Below are 16248 nucleotides of genomic sequence, written 5' to 3' on the forward strand. Positions count from 1 at the left end.
CTCTCAGGCAGATGTGATCTATAAGATGTCCATGACCGATAGGTGAGTGTTAATGTGTTTCTTACATCCCTGTGTTAACGGTAAATAACAATGCTGTAATGGTAACACAAAAAATAAAAAAAAATGTTTATCTATGAGAACATAATTCTTTTTAACTGACACATGGAAAAAAAATGTGTCCACACTCCACACCCATGTGTTTTTTAAGAACAACTTTGGATCAGTATTTTACAGATGTTTGAATCCTTGTGGGTACACAGACTGTGTGCGTATGTTATTGTATCTGTTGCCTACATGTTATGTTACAACTTTGGGACCTCTTTTGTCATAAAGACTGACCTTGTCAAGACTAGTAGTGCTCATGGAGCCCAAAACCTGCGTGAGTGTGTGCGAGCATGCTTGCGTGTCATTCGCCATTTCCTTCACCAAAGCAAATATTTTCAGTCTTACTCGTGTGTGAAGCAGGAATTACTCAGAAGATTTGAATGACATTCAGGGGAATCCAATGCATGCTCCGGGAAAGTACTGATTAGATTTTGGGAGGGAAAGTCCCAAATGTAGCTACTACTTACTTTTCCTTTTTTCCCCCCAGATTGTTGTCCCAGCACATACTGTACTGAATTGCCCTCACATTTATACCACTCCTCCCCATTCTTCTGCTACAATCCAATCTTAACTAGTAAATTAGTACATTTGGCAAGTACCATTTTAGAAACTTTGACCAGTGCCTTTTTTTAGTTTATAAACCATCCCCTACTTTTTCCTGTATTTGACTTTACATGGAAACAATGTCATGCTATGTTGAGGAAAGCCTGAAACTCCTGATTGAAACCATAAACCTCAAGGAAAATGCTGACTAGTGTTAGAAATACAGAGAGAAGTAGGCTCATTTTTCTACAGACTTCCATACAAACCAGTGGAGTTTGGAGTTACAGGCCCCCTACTGGCCATTCAAGAGAATACCAGTTTTGGGTTTACATCCTGCAGAGGTTATGTTCACTTTTTAAGCACTTTGCTCATGTATCTGAGTTTCACCACACGTTTATCATGATAAGATATGTCGAAAAAAACTCTTGGACCTATCACCCAAACTCAACACGAAGGCAGCTATTTTGCATCCAACAGCTATTCTGGGCACATTTTGTTGATTTTGTGCATGTGGTATTTGGACAATCTACTCCTCGAATTTCACTGGGATCAAATTAAAATTTGGTCAGGTCAATCTGGACAAGATAATAATTAAAGTTATAAAAAGCTTCACTTAATGCCACACAGGTTTGGCTCTACGGGGGCAAAAATATTGAAACTGTTATAAATTTGCTATAGAAGGTCCAATCACAACCAAACTTGCTATGACTGATAATTATGAAAAAAAAAACTATGAAAACATGACTTCACTTCCTCCTATCATACTGTAGCTTCGCCTTTGGCTCCCTGATCTCGGCGGTGGACCCTGTAGCAACCATTGCCATTTTCAACGCCCTCAACGTGGACCCGGTCCTCAACATGCTTGTGTTCGGTGAAAGCATCCTCAATGACGCTGTCGCCATCGTCCTGACCAAGTAAGAGTCTCTCATGGCTTGTTTTCCCCGCCACAGCTCAGTCAACACAGCTCTCAACTGCACGATATACATTCATCTGCCACTTTATTTGGTACAGAGGACACTGCTGCTGTAGCTCAGCTGTGTCAAAGTTCCACAAGTTTAAGTTACAGTTCTCTCCTCTGATCTCTTCTGCTCACGAGATATTTTCGTTTTTGGACCATTCTCTGTAGACACTACAGATGGTTGTGAGTGAAATGAGCAGATGAGCAGTTTCTGAAGTACTCAAAACAACAACCATGCCTGATTCAGAGTCACTTAACGTCAAAATCACGTTTCTTCCTCATTTGATAGTTTGGACTTCAGCAGCTCATCTTAACATGTCTGCATTCCCAACTGCATTAAAATGCTGTCATGTGATCAGCTGATTAGATATTTGTGTTAACAAGCAAGCATATGCACAGCTGTTTTTTAAATCGTGATGGAACAATATATTGATATAACATTATACCATTGTCCTCACCTGTGAGGTATGACTATCGATTACATTTAAACCACATATTTTTATCCAAAATAGAACTGCTATTTTGATGTGACCGGTGTCACTACTTCAGGACTCTTAATGTAAAATAGTTGTAATCATCAAATTTTTTTTGGATGTACAGTATATCAGGTATTGCAGTTATTATATGCAGAGTATTCTTTTTGTGCTTTTCGTTAACCTTGTTTGTTTATATCATGAATATATCATCAGAAAAATCAGCTTTCCAGTCACTAAATAACAAAATCCCCCAGGTAGGGCTGGGAGATACAGCTACAGATACATAAATATTGGGACATCGACACAATTCTCTTCTTTTTGGCTCTATACACTACAATGGATTTTAAATGAAACAAACAAGATGTGCTTTGACTGCACACTTTCAGCTTTACTTTGAGGGTACTTACAGTAGTAGTAGTAGTGGTAGTGGTAGTAGTGCAAGCACATCTTGTTAGTTTCATTTCAAATCCATTGTATTGGTGTATTGTGACGATGTCCCAATATTTATGGACCTTTATAGATAATATATCTACATCCTGACATGAGTCAAGATTTTGGATATTGTTGTATCGTGATAAGGTCTCTGTGATGACTTTTCCTGGTTTTAAAGGGGTGTTGCATTATACGTATATATATTTATATATATATATATATATAATATATATACATATATATATATATATACATATACATATGTATATATTTATATATATACATAAAAAAAGTGTCACTTCTTTAATTTGCAGTCAGACACTGCAGCAGAATTTGGCCATATTTATAGACAATTTCATTGTTTCTAACACACATACTGTAAATATCCTCATTACAAAGCCAAAGAAATAAACCAGGTTATCTGAAATTAAAGGTAATAACTGTATTTTAAGAATGAAATACTTAAAATCATAAACAGTAGATATTTTATTTTCGAGTGTATTTACAGTCATCTCAAAAAAAAATGTTTCATGAGCTCAGAGAAACAACCTATGTGCAGCTTTATATCCACATATATCTTTGAGACCCTGACACAAACAAAAAAACAGACAGTGACAGCAGGCAGGAACACCTTGTTTGCACACATCGCTGTCATCATATCTGCTACCGCGGTGATTAACCGCTGCTTTATCTCTCCTACTCACTAACCAGCTAAAAGTGCAAAGCGATCTCAAGTGTCCGCACCCCTCCACAGAGCAAATGAATGCATGAATTATAGATAGGCTGAACAACACTGGCAATTTGTTGATGGCACCTCATAGACAGGGTTTCCTGGAAAGCTGCACGACAAGATTAGCTCTGTCTTTTCGCTGCAGCCACAACGCTAATGGCTTCACTCGGCTGCTTGTAAAGAAGCATTTACATAGGATTATTAATTACAAATTGCTGTCCAGCTGTTTGTCAGGATAACAGTCAAATATTAATACAATTTGAATATGACAGCTTAAATGGGTAGGGCTGTATAAGGTACCTATAGTACCGAGCCCCCAAAGAAACTTATCTTTTTTTTTGTTTCCCCATGTCCTTTTAGGGGCTCCATACTATAGAGCTCCAGATGACAATTTTTATTAACCTCCATCATGGCAGTCTAATATGCAGTAAAAATGAAGGGGTCCACAATTCAAATCCACGGAGAGATAGCAAAACACAACATATATCTGATCCTTATACATAATTCCCCCGTTCATGCTAGCTATCAGTTTGGAAACAGCCGGACATTTTTCCAGACCTGCTGTATCCTGACCTCTTCAACTTCCTGATGAACTTCCCTTCATCTTTAATCCAGAGAGTCACTGAACATTTACAAGAGCCTGGAGGGAAACAAATGACTGCATGAAATATGGCATAACATAGCATAATGTTAGCATTGACAGTTGGCAGTGTACTGTAAATAATTGCCATGTTAACGTTGACTACCTCATGGTAAATCTAGTCCATGATTTATCAAGAGTAAACCACAAAATCTGTTGCTCAATGTGAGGAATAACATTAGTCAGATTCTAATAAAAACTGTGTGTGACTGTGACTATTATAATATGTGATAATCAATCAATATTGATCAATCAAATCAATCATCATTATAGATGTTTGAATGAAAAGTGCTTGAATTTGACCTTGGAAAAAGGTCTACTGAACTATAAAATTTCATATTGATTATTTTCTGTATAAATTCATGATTATGAAAATAATCGTGAGTTGCAGCCCGACCACATATTCACATTTACACCATTATGAGCCTTTCAGACTCCACAGATTTAGAATAAGAAAACCTAACCTTGTCTCCCACTCACGCTCATAAAACACATTCAGTGGTGGAGTGTTGCTGCCCTCTAGGGTCAGATACAGGTACAACAACGGTGAATGTGGTTTGACTTGTTCTTTTTGTTTCTTGTCTCGTCTACCAGCACAGCTGAGGGTTTCTTTTCACGGTCAGACACAAACTCCACGGTAACAGGCTGGGAGATTTTCCTGCAAGCACTGAGTTACTTTCTGAAAATGTTTTTCGGATCCGCTGCCCTTGGAACCCTCACTGGACTCATCTCGGCTGTTGTATCCACACTTGTGTTTGTGTACTTTATATTTCTGTCCATATTCTTCTTCCTCTTCTACTTCTTTTGGCTTCTCTCTTTAAGGGTCGCCATAGCCTGTGTCCTCACCAACTGTCCTCATGTCCTCCTTCACAACATCCATAAACTATACTATAATATTTCATGTTTGCTTTATTGAATTTGCTTAACTCTGTGATCAGTTTCTGAAACACTTTGACCTGAGGAAGACTCCCTCCCTGGAGTTTGGTATGATGATAATATTTGCATACCTACCTTACGGGCTGGCAGAGGGCACCCAACTGTCTGGTGGGTGAACGCACGCACGCACGCACACACACACACTAGTAATCAGATCAGTATTTTCAGCTTTTATTTACAGGTCTTTATATCAAGATATGTTTAAACAACTTAGAAGATACCCTTGTTTGTAAAGGAACACCACATTTTAAGGTGACCAAAAGAGTAGACTTGAATTAATTCAAAAATTAAATGAAGTATTAAATTAATTATACTTGCAATTCCTGCATACTGCAATTCCTTTGCTGTGTGTCATCTTGGTTCTGTAGATGTTTATCAAATGACTTGTGGTGAAGGAGCTACTTTTCTCCTCCTCTTGACAGTCTAGCAGGACACCGGTTACAGTCTGCTCTGCACCCCTGAATACATACTTGAAATGGTTTTGGGTGCAGTATCCGGAATCATTTTACAAATACAACTACGACTACACGAGGGCCTGATACCTGATGCTGGTATTTGTATCAGTGATGCACTGATCCCAATTCGGACTGGTTATTAAATCCCATGTTTTCTCTCCACCCACAGGGATCATGTCTATCCTGTTTGCTGGAATTGTGATGTCTCATTACACCCATCACAACTTGTCTCCCATCACTCAGATCCTCATGCAGCAGACACTGCGCACAGTCGCCTTCATGTGTGGTCAGTGAAATACTTCTAAATCTCCCAGTACCCTTTTTTATTTTCCCTTCGCAATAAAAACCTAATTTTCCCAGTTCTCTCTCTCTTTCTTCAGAAACATGTGTGTTTGCCTTCCTCGGTCTCTCCATCTTTAGTTTCCCACATAAATTTGAAATGTCCTTTGTCATCTGGTGCATAGTAAGTGTTCTTCTTATATTTCTTTTATAAAGTCATCTGAACATTAAAATTTTTAAGGGTGTCACAGCTGCCGTTCTCTCTCTGCAGGTCCTTATTCTTCTGGGTCGAGCAGTGAACATCTTCCCTCTCTCCTTCCTGCTGAACTTTTTCAGAGACCACAAGATCAATCCCAAAATGATGTTCATCATGTGGTTCAGTGGTGAGCTGACACTAGTGTGTGTGCTTGTTGTACTGGGGTCAAAGGGACGTTTGAAAGAAAGCTGAAGTAGGTAGTTGATTCATTGTTAAAGGGGGGGTAATGAGGTTATGGACTTTCTTGAGTGTGTTACATCCAATTGACTCTGCTCTGTGTGATGTCTGTGCTGAGAAGCATGCTCAGTGCTTACTGTCAAAACATACTAGAAAAAAAAATTGCATTGCACACTTTAAAGGAACAGTTAGGGTTATTTTAAGTGGACCTGTATAAGTCACTTTCAGGGAGTTCAGGATAACATGACAGCGAGCAGGGGCAACAGAAAGATCAGATTTCTAGGCCACTGAAACAAAAGGTTCATGGAATCACCAAAATGTTGTTCCATTTGTAGTTGGAATCAGATGTCTGACCACTGATTTTTAACCTGGAATCTGAAGTCACTCCCAGTTCTCTTCTAATTGGCACGCAGCATAAGTGTACACTATCTAATGAATATGCTCACTGCTTTACTAGTTTGTTCGACAGGCTTTTCCAAGAGGAAACTGAAGTTTTTGTCAATGTGTAAAACCACTGACTCAAGTGTTTGAATGCTTCCACTTGAAGAAAAAAGGTGGCGCCGTGCTAGCGGCAGCTGGATACGGTAGCTCTCTGTTTGTGTTAGTTTTTCTTTTCATTTAACCACTTCTTCCCTGACCCTCTTTTTGGAGTCCCTGCTCTAAAATGACATGCCCAAACTAAATAGAAACCTCTGCAGTTACAAGCTCTATGTGTATTATCTTGGTATCAAAATGAAGATAACACTTGTGAGATTCCACCAGAGGTGTAAGTTTCACTGCAGATGCCACTGTGTCAGAGTCAATGTACATGGAACACAGCATAACTGAAGGATTTTTTCTCTCGCCTAAAAAAATATTGCATTTTAAAGCAAATATCACCTTTAAAATATGCAATAGGAGCTTAACACATGGAGGTCATATAACAACATGTGGAGATGAGCTGTGCAAAGTCTGATGCTGCTGAAATGAAGCAGAGTGAAATTACAGCGGTTTTATTAAAGAGATGTCTGGGCGTTCTCACTTTTGGCACAGCTTGGCACCATCTGTGCCATTTGGGATTTCTTAGGTACCAAATTATTGAAAACCCATTTAATTTTATTTATATGTCACTACAGATCTAAAAAGAACTTCTTTTGAAGAAAAAAAAAAAGTATGATAACTCGCTGTAAATCGATGTTTCTTGTGCGGTGCGTGATAACAACTCTGTGACTCTGCAGCGTCTTCAGTTAGGCAGCGCCATAGCTCTGGCTTACCTTGGTCAATTAGGGTGATTGACAGCTCGTTTTAAACCTCTAAACCAGACCCCGGTCTCCAAATGCGTGTGAATCACTTCATTAGCGGGTCAAAAGGACATAAATGCATATGACGCATTTGTGCAGACATTCGCCTTTTTCTAATCAGAACGCTCTAATGTCGCTCTGTAATGATCAATCAGACAGATTTGTTCCCAAAGCATGCTGGAAAGTGTAGTTCTTCATTAGAAGTGGTTTTGTTCCAGTGGAAATAACTTGTTTTGATAAACAGCAAAGGTAAGACGACATTTCTGCTTGTACTTGAAAGTCAGTTGTTGTTGTGCTCTTATTTTGGTTCTGTATCCGTGAATCTTGGTCGTAGAGTGATAAAAATGGTACCGTTGGAATCTGTAGATTCTCAGCTGTCCAGTCGACACGTGTTTTTATGTTTACATAATCACGCTGACGCTCCGGTGCCGCTTTGCAATGTGTCCACTGTGACGTTTTTTTTCTGCTCCTGCTGTTTGATCCATCGGTGTTTTAACTGTGTTTCGTGAACATAAGAATGGTTTATATGAGCTTTTTAGCTGAGTCTGACCTTTCTTTGGGTATGCAGCATGTCTGTGTTTGTTAAAGTTAGATATGGTTTTATGACGCTTTTGTCGCTGCGTCTGACGCTGACGGGGCAACCGTGAAGAAGAGGTTTAGCATCTTTACTTATTATTATTTTCGCATTAGGAGTGACTCTTTTTGGAACAGTTACGCCATGTAGTCGACTACTTTTTGTGCGGTTTCTGTGGCTCTTCTGTTACTTTTTCTTACTTTTTGGTTGCGAAGCTGACGCACAGCAGGGATGCATACACAGCCACTGCCCTTCCCCCCTTGGCATGTCTGATCACAACCTGGACCAAATGACTCCCAGGCTTCCTGTTGCCACCCGCTTAGTGAGAAGCAGTACACAGGAGGCTGACATGGCTCTGCAGGACTGCTTTGAGTCTACATATTGGGAAGCGCTCTGCATGCCACATGGGGAGGACTCCATGACAGACTGCATCACAGAATATATCAGGTTCTGTGAACACACGGTTCTCCCTGCCCGGACTGTCCATTGCTACCCGAACAATACATTTTGGATCACCAGGGATCTCAAGACCCTCCTCAACAAAAAGAAAGAGGCCTTCAGACTTGGGGACTGGGAGGAAATTAGAAAGGTACAGCGTGACCTGAAGGAGATGCTGAGGCAGAGCAAAGACGCATGAAGCAGAACAACATGAGGGAGATGTGGACCGGAATGAAGACCATCACCGGATTCAACGTGAAGGAAAAACCGACAGAGGGCACAGTCGAGAGGGCTAACCAGCTGAACCTCTTCTTTAACGGGTTTGTTCACAGACTTCAACGCAGCTCCCTGCTGCCTCCTCCACACGTCACACCTCCCTCCCCCCACCTCTGCTTCTCCACCATCTGCACCCCCTGGAGAGCTGCTTGGACACAGTCTCACCTCCACCCCCCCCCCACCTCTCTCAGTGACAACCAACCCCAGGCTAGAAGACATCTCGAGAGACTGCAGCAGAACAAGGCTGTAGGCCCGGATGGTCTCAGTCCCAGGCTGTTGAGGGCTTGTGCCACCCAGCTGGCTACGATCCTGCAGCACCTCTTTAACCTGAGCTTCCAACAGGGAATGGTCCCAACACTGTGGAAGACATCATGCCTGGTTCCTGTCCCCAAGACAAAGTCATCATCACCATCATGTGAACCCAAAGACTACCGCCTAGTGGCCTTGACACCGCCGCATGTGATGAAGGTGATGGAGCGGCTGGTCTTGGCCCAGCTCAGACCGCAGGTAAATTCCTCACTGGATCCACTTCAATTTGCTTATCAGCCCAATCTGGTGGTGGATGACACCATCATCTATCTGCTTTATGGAGCTCAGTCTCACCTGGATGGTGCTGACAGGCAGACCACAGTTTGTCTGACTGGGTCACGGTTTGTCTGATGTGGTGGTTAGTGATGTTGGAGCCCCGAAGGGAACTGTGTTGCCCCCCTTCCTGTTCACCATATACACCTCAGAATTTCAATATGACTCTGTGTCATGCCACCTGCAGAAGTTCTCAGATGACTCTGCGTGGTGGGGTATATAAGGGATGGACGGGAGGAGAGTGCAGGACAGTGGTCACTGACTTTGTGAAGTGGGCCAGTGAGAACCACCTGCTTCTGAATGGCCAAGACCAAGGAGATGGTAGTGGACTTCAGGAGGAAGAGGACAGCTCCACAACCGCTGAGGGTGCTCATAGAGATGGTGGAGGATTACAAATTCCAGTGGAATTCCAGTGTGTCCAGCGCACTTTGCTGTGGTATGCTGGGGGAGCAGCATTGGAGCTGGTGAAACAAGCAAACTGATTAAGAAGGCCGGCTCCATCATTGGCACCATGGAAACGGGGGTGGAGAGGAGGATGCTGAACAAACTGCTTTCCATCAAAGAAATGATCATGGTCATCCGCTCCACCACATCCTCCAGGCTCAGGAGAGCACATTCTCCAGGAGATTCAGACAGCTCTGCTGTCACAAGGAAGATTTCTGCATTTTAACCCATCCAGTGGGTTCATTTCCTCAAGGGCACTTGAGCTGCGGACAGGTCGGAGTTTGAACTGGCTACCCTCCGGTCTCAAGCTTGAAGCCCTAACCACTAGGCCACAGCTGCACAGATTCAGGAAGTCATTCCTGCGATCAGCCATCAGGATTTACAAAAACTCCCTGTACAAACTGAGTCTTCTTCATTTCACAACTTGCACAATATCTCTTCATGAGATTAATATTAGTCAGACTACATTAGTCTCTCCTTATGCAATTGCACCTGATCCTATGGGTTATTCATTTAATTTCATGTATTGCACTATTTTCTTAACATACATTTGTACACTTATTTTATGTTTAATTATTTTTGTGTATCATATTTTTCTGCTGTGCTGCTATGAATAAAGTATTTATATTCTATTCTATTACTAGAATATTCTATCTAACACAAATTAATCAATCAAGGCAGCAGTAGACCAGCAACTTCCTGTGATTGAAGTGGACTTCCACAATGTTGCTACATATATGAGTTCCATCTTCTTTCAGATTTCATAAATAAGCACCAAAGAGCAAATGCCAGAAACATTCAAAAACAAAACCAAATGAAGTATGAGGATACAGTTTCCTTGTTGTCCGTCCACAGTTTGATTTCTCTTTGTTTTTTGCATGTCAGGTTTGAGAGGAGCCATCCCCTACGCTCTGAGCCTCCATCTGGGCCTGGAGCCCATCGAGAAGCGGCAGCTAATCGGCACGACCACCATCATTATCGTCCTCTTCACCATCCTCTTCCTGGGGGGCGGGACCATGCCTCTCATTCGCCTCATGGACATAGAGGAGAGCCAGACTCGAAGAAAGAACAAGAAGGACATCAATCTCAGCAAGACGCAGAAAATGGTAAGGAACGGAGCACGTTGGTCTCACTCACTCACACCCTTCACCTCATTTAGAGGGCCCTCTCATTTCATTTCCCATTAATTGTTTATTTGACTGTTTCTCTGTTTCTCTCCTATCCTCTTGTCTCTCCAGGGTAACACCATTGAGTCGGAGCACCTATCAGAACTGACAGAGGAGGAATACGAGGCTCACATCTTCCAGAGACAAGATCTAAAGGGCTTTATGTGGCTTGATGCTAAGTACCTAAACCCCTTCTTCACTCGAAGGCTAACCCAAGAGGTTAGACAAACGCTCCCTCATGATTCCTTTAACATGTTTTATTGTTATTTAAAACAGAAAAAAGGGCAAAGGTACAAGTCAGTGATGTCAATAATGTTTATCAAACCATTATCCACTCGATGCTTCTATTTTTTCATGTAGTGGTTGGTGTTTTTCATAGTTTTGCTTCTGACAATTACAAATACAACCACACCCATTCCGAGTCAGGTTTTTCTGTGGTCCTCATTATTTAAACACTTAAAGTGTAACTGAACCGCCTTTTTTTTCCAGGTGTAAACCAGTACATACATACAGTATTAGTTGTCATAAAAAAACAGTGTATCTACTGCCTCTCTCTGGTCAAACAGCTGCTACTGCATTCAAATTCAGGGCACAGCTTTCGTCCAAAGTATGTCCCAGACTCGTCCCCCTTTCTTTAAATACCAGAGCTCTCACTTCATTGTCCCTCCCTCCCTCAGCTCTCAGCCCACTCCTTATCATTGGGTAGAGGTAGCCTCAGAAGGTGGGGGGGGGGGATGTAGTGTCTTTTTAATATCTATTATGTCCTTTAACTAACACAATGTAGAAATTGCTCTCAGGGTTAGTGTATTTTATAGCATCTTTGTTTTAGGAGCAAACAGTGTTGAATATTCATCCCTATTTACTGACGTCTGGGGGTGAACACTCGGGAGAAGCCGCTGTAAGATCTGTGGCACCGTTTCACTAGACACTGACATTGGAGCAGTGAGAGGAAACACTCGGCTTGGTTGTTGTTTAGTTCGTTGTTAAAAAGAAGAAAAACATTTATATTGGTCTTTGAAACAGCGGAAGCTCATTTCAGGCCTAGTTGTTTTTACATAAATCCTGCTAACGAACAACTAGAACAAGGAAACGTGATAATTACACATATAATGTACACATGAAAATAGCTAAATTTATGGCTGTGCAAATAACACAACGGCCAGCTATTTGTCTACAGACTTCTCTCACAAAATCACACACGCAGGACTGAGCCGAAACTGGTTCCTTCTTTCAGACAGTTCCTCCAACCGTCATGTACAAGCCACTCTCCGTCATAAATTCACATGGAAGCCCAGCTTCCCTAAAAGTGACGATTTTGCCGCATTTGTCCAATCACTGCAGTGAAAGTTGATTCTGAAGGAACTAGTGACACATTCTGCACGTTTACAAAGCAACACAATGTGAATTGTGATCAAGATTGGTTGTGATCCATTCGTGACAAATATAGACAATAAAAAAATGACAACACAATGGCTAACTAGTAGTAAACAATATTTCCTTCCCTCACTCTTTCATTTTAATAAAGCCCTGTGGTCATGTTTATTCTTGCTTACGCGATGACCGTTCCGTTTGTTGTGTGTGGTGTCTCACAGGACCTGTTACATGGCCGGATCCAGATGAAAACCCTGACCAACAAGTGGTATGAAGAAGTTCGCCAGGGACCATCAGGCTCTGAGGATGATGAAGATGAGGCAGAAATCCTGTGAGGTCAACACAGACTGTGTGTGTGTGAGAGAGAGAGAGATCACTATTCTCGTTTCAGTCGCCTCCACTGAATCTGGTTTTGAAGCTAAAACACTGGATGAAGAAGTGTATGTGTGTGTCACTGTTCATCCGTCTGCTGAACAGGAGTTTGTTAAAGAAAATATTTTGTTCTTAAGGGAAATCAGTAAGGGAAAGTTCAAAAGTGTAAAGCAATACTTGAGCACCTTTTCACTTTTGTCATTTGCTTTGTTGCACTAGTTTATGTTGAGTTCACTTCTGTTGGAAGATTACAGTTGTGGGTGAAGGGACACAAGATATTTTTTGTATGTAGAGTTTCACCTTTTAAAGGGATTATTCAGGAGTTTGTGTCAGTGCTGACGGTGCACCCTCTGCTCCACGAACCACCTTAATGACACTGAAAACAAAACTGCCAGCAATACAATGAAAAACAGATTTTAATGACTTTAAGGCACGGTGTGTGAAATTAAGCAGCAATTATTGGTAAAGCTGTTGTTACAGCTGAATATCTTTCAGTTAGAATTAAAAAAAAAACATTGTGGTCCAAAATACAGCAAACCTAGCTCCCTATTTTTTTGCACTGGACCTTTAATTGATTAAAATCCATGTCGGCCTAAATCTATCATATTTTTTATAATATGTTATATTATTCTTTATCTCACTGACTTAGACAGCTTTTTTTTCCAGCTGATGTATAAGAGCTCACTCTCTCACACCAAAGTCCATTGATACATTCAGTTTTAGCTCACAGGGACACAGGAGCTGCTGCTCTACTGCTGCCTAGTGTGGTCAGTTTGTTACTGAAGTAAATCTGAACAAAGAATTGCAAACACTGAATTCAATAATATAACACTTTTATATCTACTGATGGAGGCAGTGGTGGATTGATGTTGGTATTGGGAAATGTGAGTTGTTCACAAAGTGATCCAAACCCTAGGTTTCCAGCAAGGAAAAGGTTGTCTAATGGTGAGGTGGAGTGGAAACAATATATTGTAGACTTTGTATACTTGAACTGAGCCTTTTGTGAAGTAGATGGAGAGAGATGATGCTCGTCTGTCTCAGGCTGGGCAGAGGAATCGGGCAAAATCAGAGCAAAAATTTAATTCTCACTGATTTCTGCATGTGGAATGTGAATGAATGGTTCTGACTGAATTTATGTAATGAAGATTAAATACAAGATGTGATGGATGAGTTGCCACTTCACCCTCCAGCAACCGGTTAACAAAGAGAAACTGTTAAATTGAGTGAACTAATTTCACTCCATTATTAATGATGAATTATCACGCAATTTAGAAATTGCCTCCAGAAAGTTCCAGGTTCATCTGTTACTTTTTGTGATTTTCACTGTGGATTTCTAATGCAGTTGCACACTGAATGAATGTGTGGGTATAATAGGGAATGTGATCTTGTGAATGTTCATATATATATTTTTTCTATTTATTCATAAACTGTGCACTGTTTTGTTGGATAAATGCTTTTTTATACAGGCTCCATGAGCTTGGGGAGAGGAGAAAAATACCTATAATAAATCACTTTGACATCACATATGCATTAAATGTTTTGTATTTATTGCTGCCACTGTCAAAAAAACAAAAAAACAAAAAAATACAAAACCAAGAACTGTGTATATTTGCACACTCTAAAGAGGAAATATTGAGTTAATATAGGACATACAGTGCATCCGGAAAGTATTCAGAGTGCTTCACCTTTTCCACATTTTGTTATTTTACAGCCTTATTTCAAAATTGATTAAATTAATTTTTTCCTCAAAATTCTACACACAACACCCCATAATTCCTCTTTGCAGCACCTCTCAAGCTCCATCAGGTTGGGTGGGAAGCGTCGGTGCACAGCCATTTTCAGATCTCTCCAGAGATGTTTAATTGGATTCAAGTCTGGGCTCTGGCTGGGCCACTCAAGGACATTCACAATTGTCCACTCCTTTGATATCTTGGCTGTGTGCTTTGGGTCGTTGTCCTGCTGAAAGATGAACTGTCGCCCAGTCTGAGGTCAAGAGCCCTCTGGAACAGGTTTTCATTCAGGATGTGTCTGCATTCATCTTTCCCTCTATCCTGACTAGTCTCCCAGTTCTTGCCGCTGAAAAACATCGCCACAGCATAATGCTGCCACCACCATGATTCACTGTAGGGATGGTATTGGCGTGGTGATGAGCGGTGCCTGGTTTCGTCCAAACATAACGCCTGGAATTCACACCAAAGAGTTCAATCTTTGTCTCATCTGACCAGAGAATTTTGTTTCTCATGGTCTGAGAGTCCTTCAGGTCTGCCATGTGTTTTAATAAGGATTGGCTTCCGTCAGGCCACTATACCATACAGGCCCGATTGGTGGATTGCTGCAGAGATGGTTGTCCTTCTGGAAGGTTCTCCTCTCTCCACAGAGGAACTCTGGAGCTCTGACAGAGTGACCATCGGGTTCTTGGTCACCTCCCTGACTAACGCACTTCTACCCCGATTGCTCAGTTTAGATGGTCGGCCAGTTCTAGGAAGAGTCAAACTTACGTTTGATGGAGGCCACTGTGCTCATTGGGACCTTCAAAGCATCTCAAAGCAGAGATTTTTCTGTAACCTTCCCCAGACTTGTGCCTGGAGACAATCCTGTCTCGGAGGTCTACAGACTATTCCTTTGACTTCATGCTTGTATTGTGATTCACCCTCACACGGGGCACCATTATGTTGAAATTGGTGAGAAAATATGAATATGAATGATTAATTGTTTTTAATAATTAATCATGTTATTCATTTTCTTAAAACCCTCACACAGGGCACCAATTATGTTGGATATCAGCAATAGTGGCAATCATTTGATTGATAAAAAAAAAAAAAAAATAATTAATTAATTAATTAATTAATTAATTAATCAATGGTGGCGGCATGCGCAGTAGCAGTTACTGTAAACGCATGCCTCCACCGAAGATGGCGCCAAAAACACATTAACATTAGGCCACAGATCTTAGACCGAACATGTGTCTATGAGTTGTAACGTTTATATAGGGCGTCAGGTATGGAGGGATGCAAGCTGGCGGCTGCAGAGTCTCCATCTCAGTTCCAGAAGGACGCGTGTTTAGACGCAAAACAAGTTTCTCACTCGGGCAGCGAGGTTGGTTACAGCACTCGCTGTCTGACCCAGGTGCGCTGGCACTGAGCTTCCTTGGCAGAGATCTGCTTGTCTAGTTATTATTATTATTATTATTTTAATATAAATAACTCAAAAACAAAATGCAAAAAAATCTGATATCTTTTTTTCATAAGTAGTCAAATACCACTACCACAGACTGTGGTAGTGGGAGGTTATTCAGGCTCAGGCGTGGAGACCCCAGGGTATAGAATATATAAAAAGGTGAATGTGGTCATGCTGAGGAGAAATATTCCTGTCACCTACAGACAAAGCTCTTGTGTCCAGGAAGACAAACCATGGAGACGTCTCGTGGGAGCTCATTAGGAAATATTGATGAGGGAAGGAACAGCGAGAAGAAATCGTCAGCATCGCGACTATAGAGTCATTTATATTTTATACTTATAAACCCTGTTTATATTCAGTTTGACAACTGTTTGGTCTCAAAATAGAGCAAATACTATTAGTTCTCACTCAGGCTAAATATGTGCAGTGATTTAAGCGCATTATATCCTGTCATGTGGATGTAGAGCCAGCAGGTGGGGTCAAAATTCATGAAAAATGTATCATTCCATTTACTATAACACATCATAACACTGGGTGTTTCCACTAAAACTGGTTGGAATGCAGGAAAAAGTGAATCCAAG

At 41.1% G+C, this 16248-nt stretch overlaps 1 protein-coding gene across 1 annotated transcript in view; it reads left to right on the plus strand.

The window, feature by feature from the left end:
• Positions 1–13860, plus strand: part of slc9a8 (solute carrier family 9 member 8) — a 28056-nt gene extending 14196 nt beyond the window's left edge. Inside the window, exons 7-16 of the mRNA XM_083894715.1 lie at positions 8–42; positions 1419–1562; positions 4479–4623; positions 4823–4928; positions 5445–5561; positions 5656–5738; positions 5826–5937; positions 10467–10687; positions 10820–10966; positions 12340–13860. Coding sequence (XP_083750841.1) covers positions 8–42; positions 1419–1562; positions 4479–4623; positions 4823–4928; positions 5445–5561; positions 5656–5738; positions 5826–5937; positions 10467–10687; positions 10820–10966; positions 12340–12453 — 1224 coding nt within the window. The 3' untranslated portion in view covers positions 12454–13860. The remainder of the gene's footprint in view (positions 1–7; positions 43–1418; positions 1563–4478; positions 4624–4822; positions 4929–5444; positions 5562–5655; positions 5739–5825; positions 5938–10466; positions 10688–10819; positions 10967–12339) is intronic.
• Positions 13861–16248: the final 2388 nt, after the last annotated feature.

This window comes from Microchirus variegatus (genome assembly GCF_963457635.1).
Source record: "Microchirus variegatus genome assembly, chromosome: 9".
NCBI lineage: Eukaryota > Metazoa > Chordata > Actinopteri > Pleuronectiformes > Soleidae > Microchirus > Microchirus variegatus.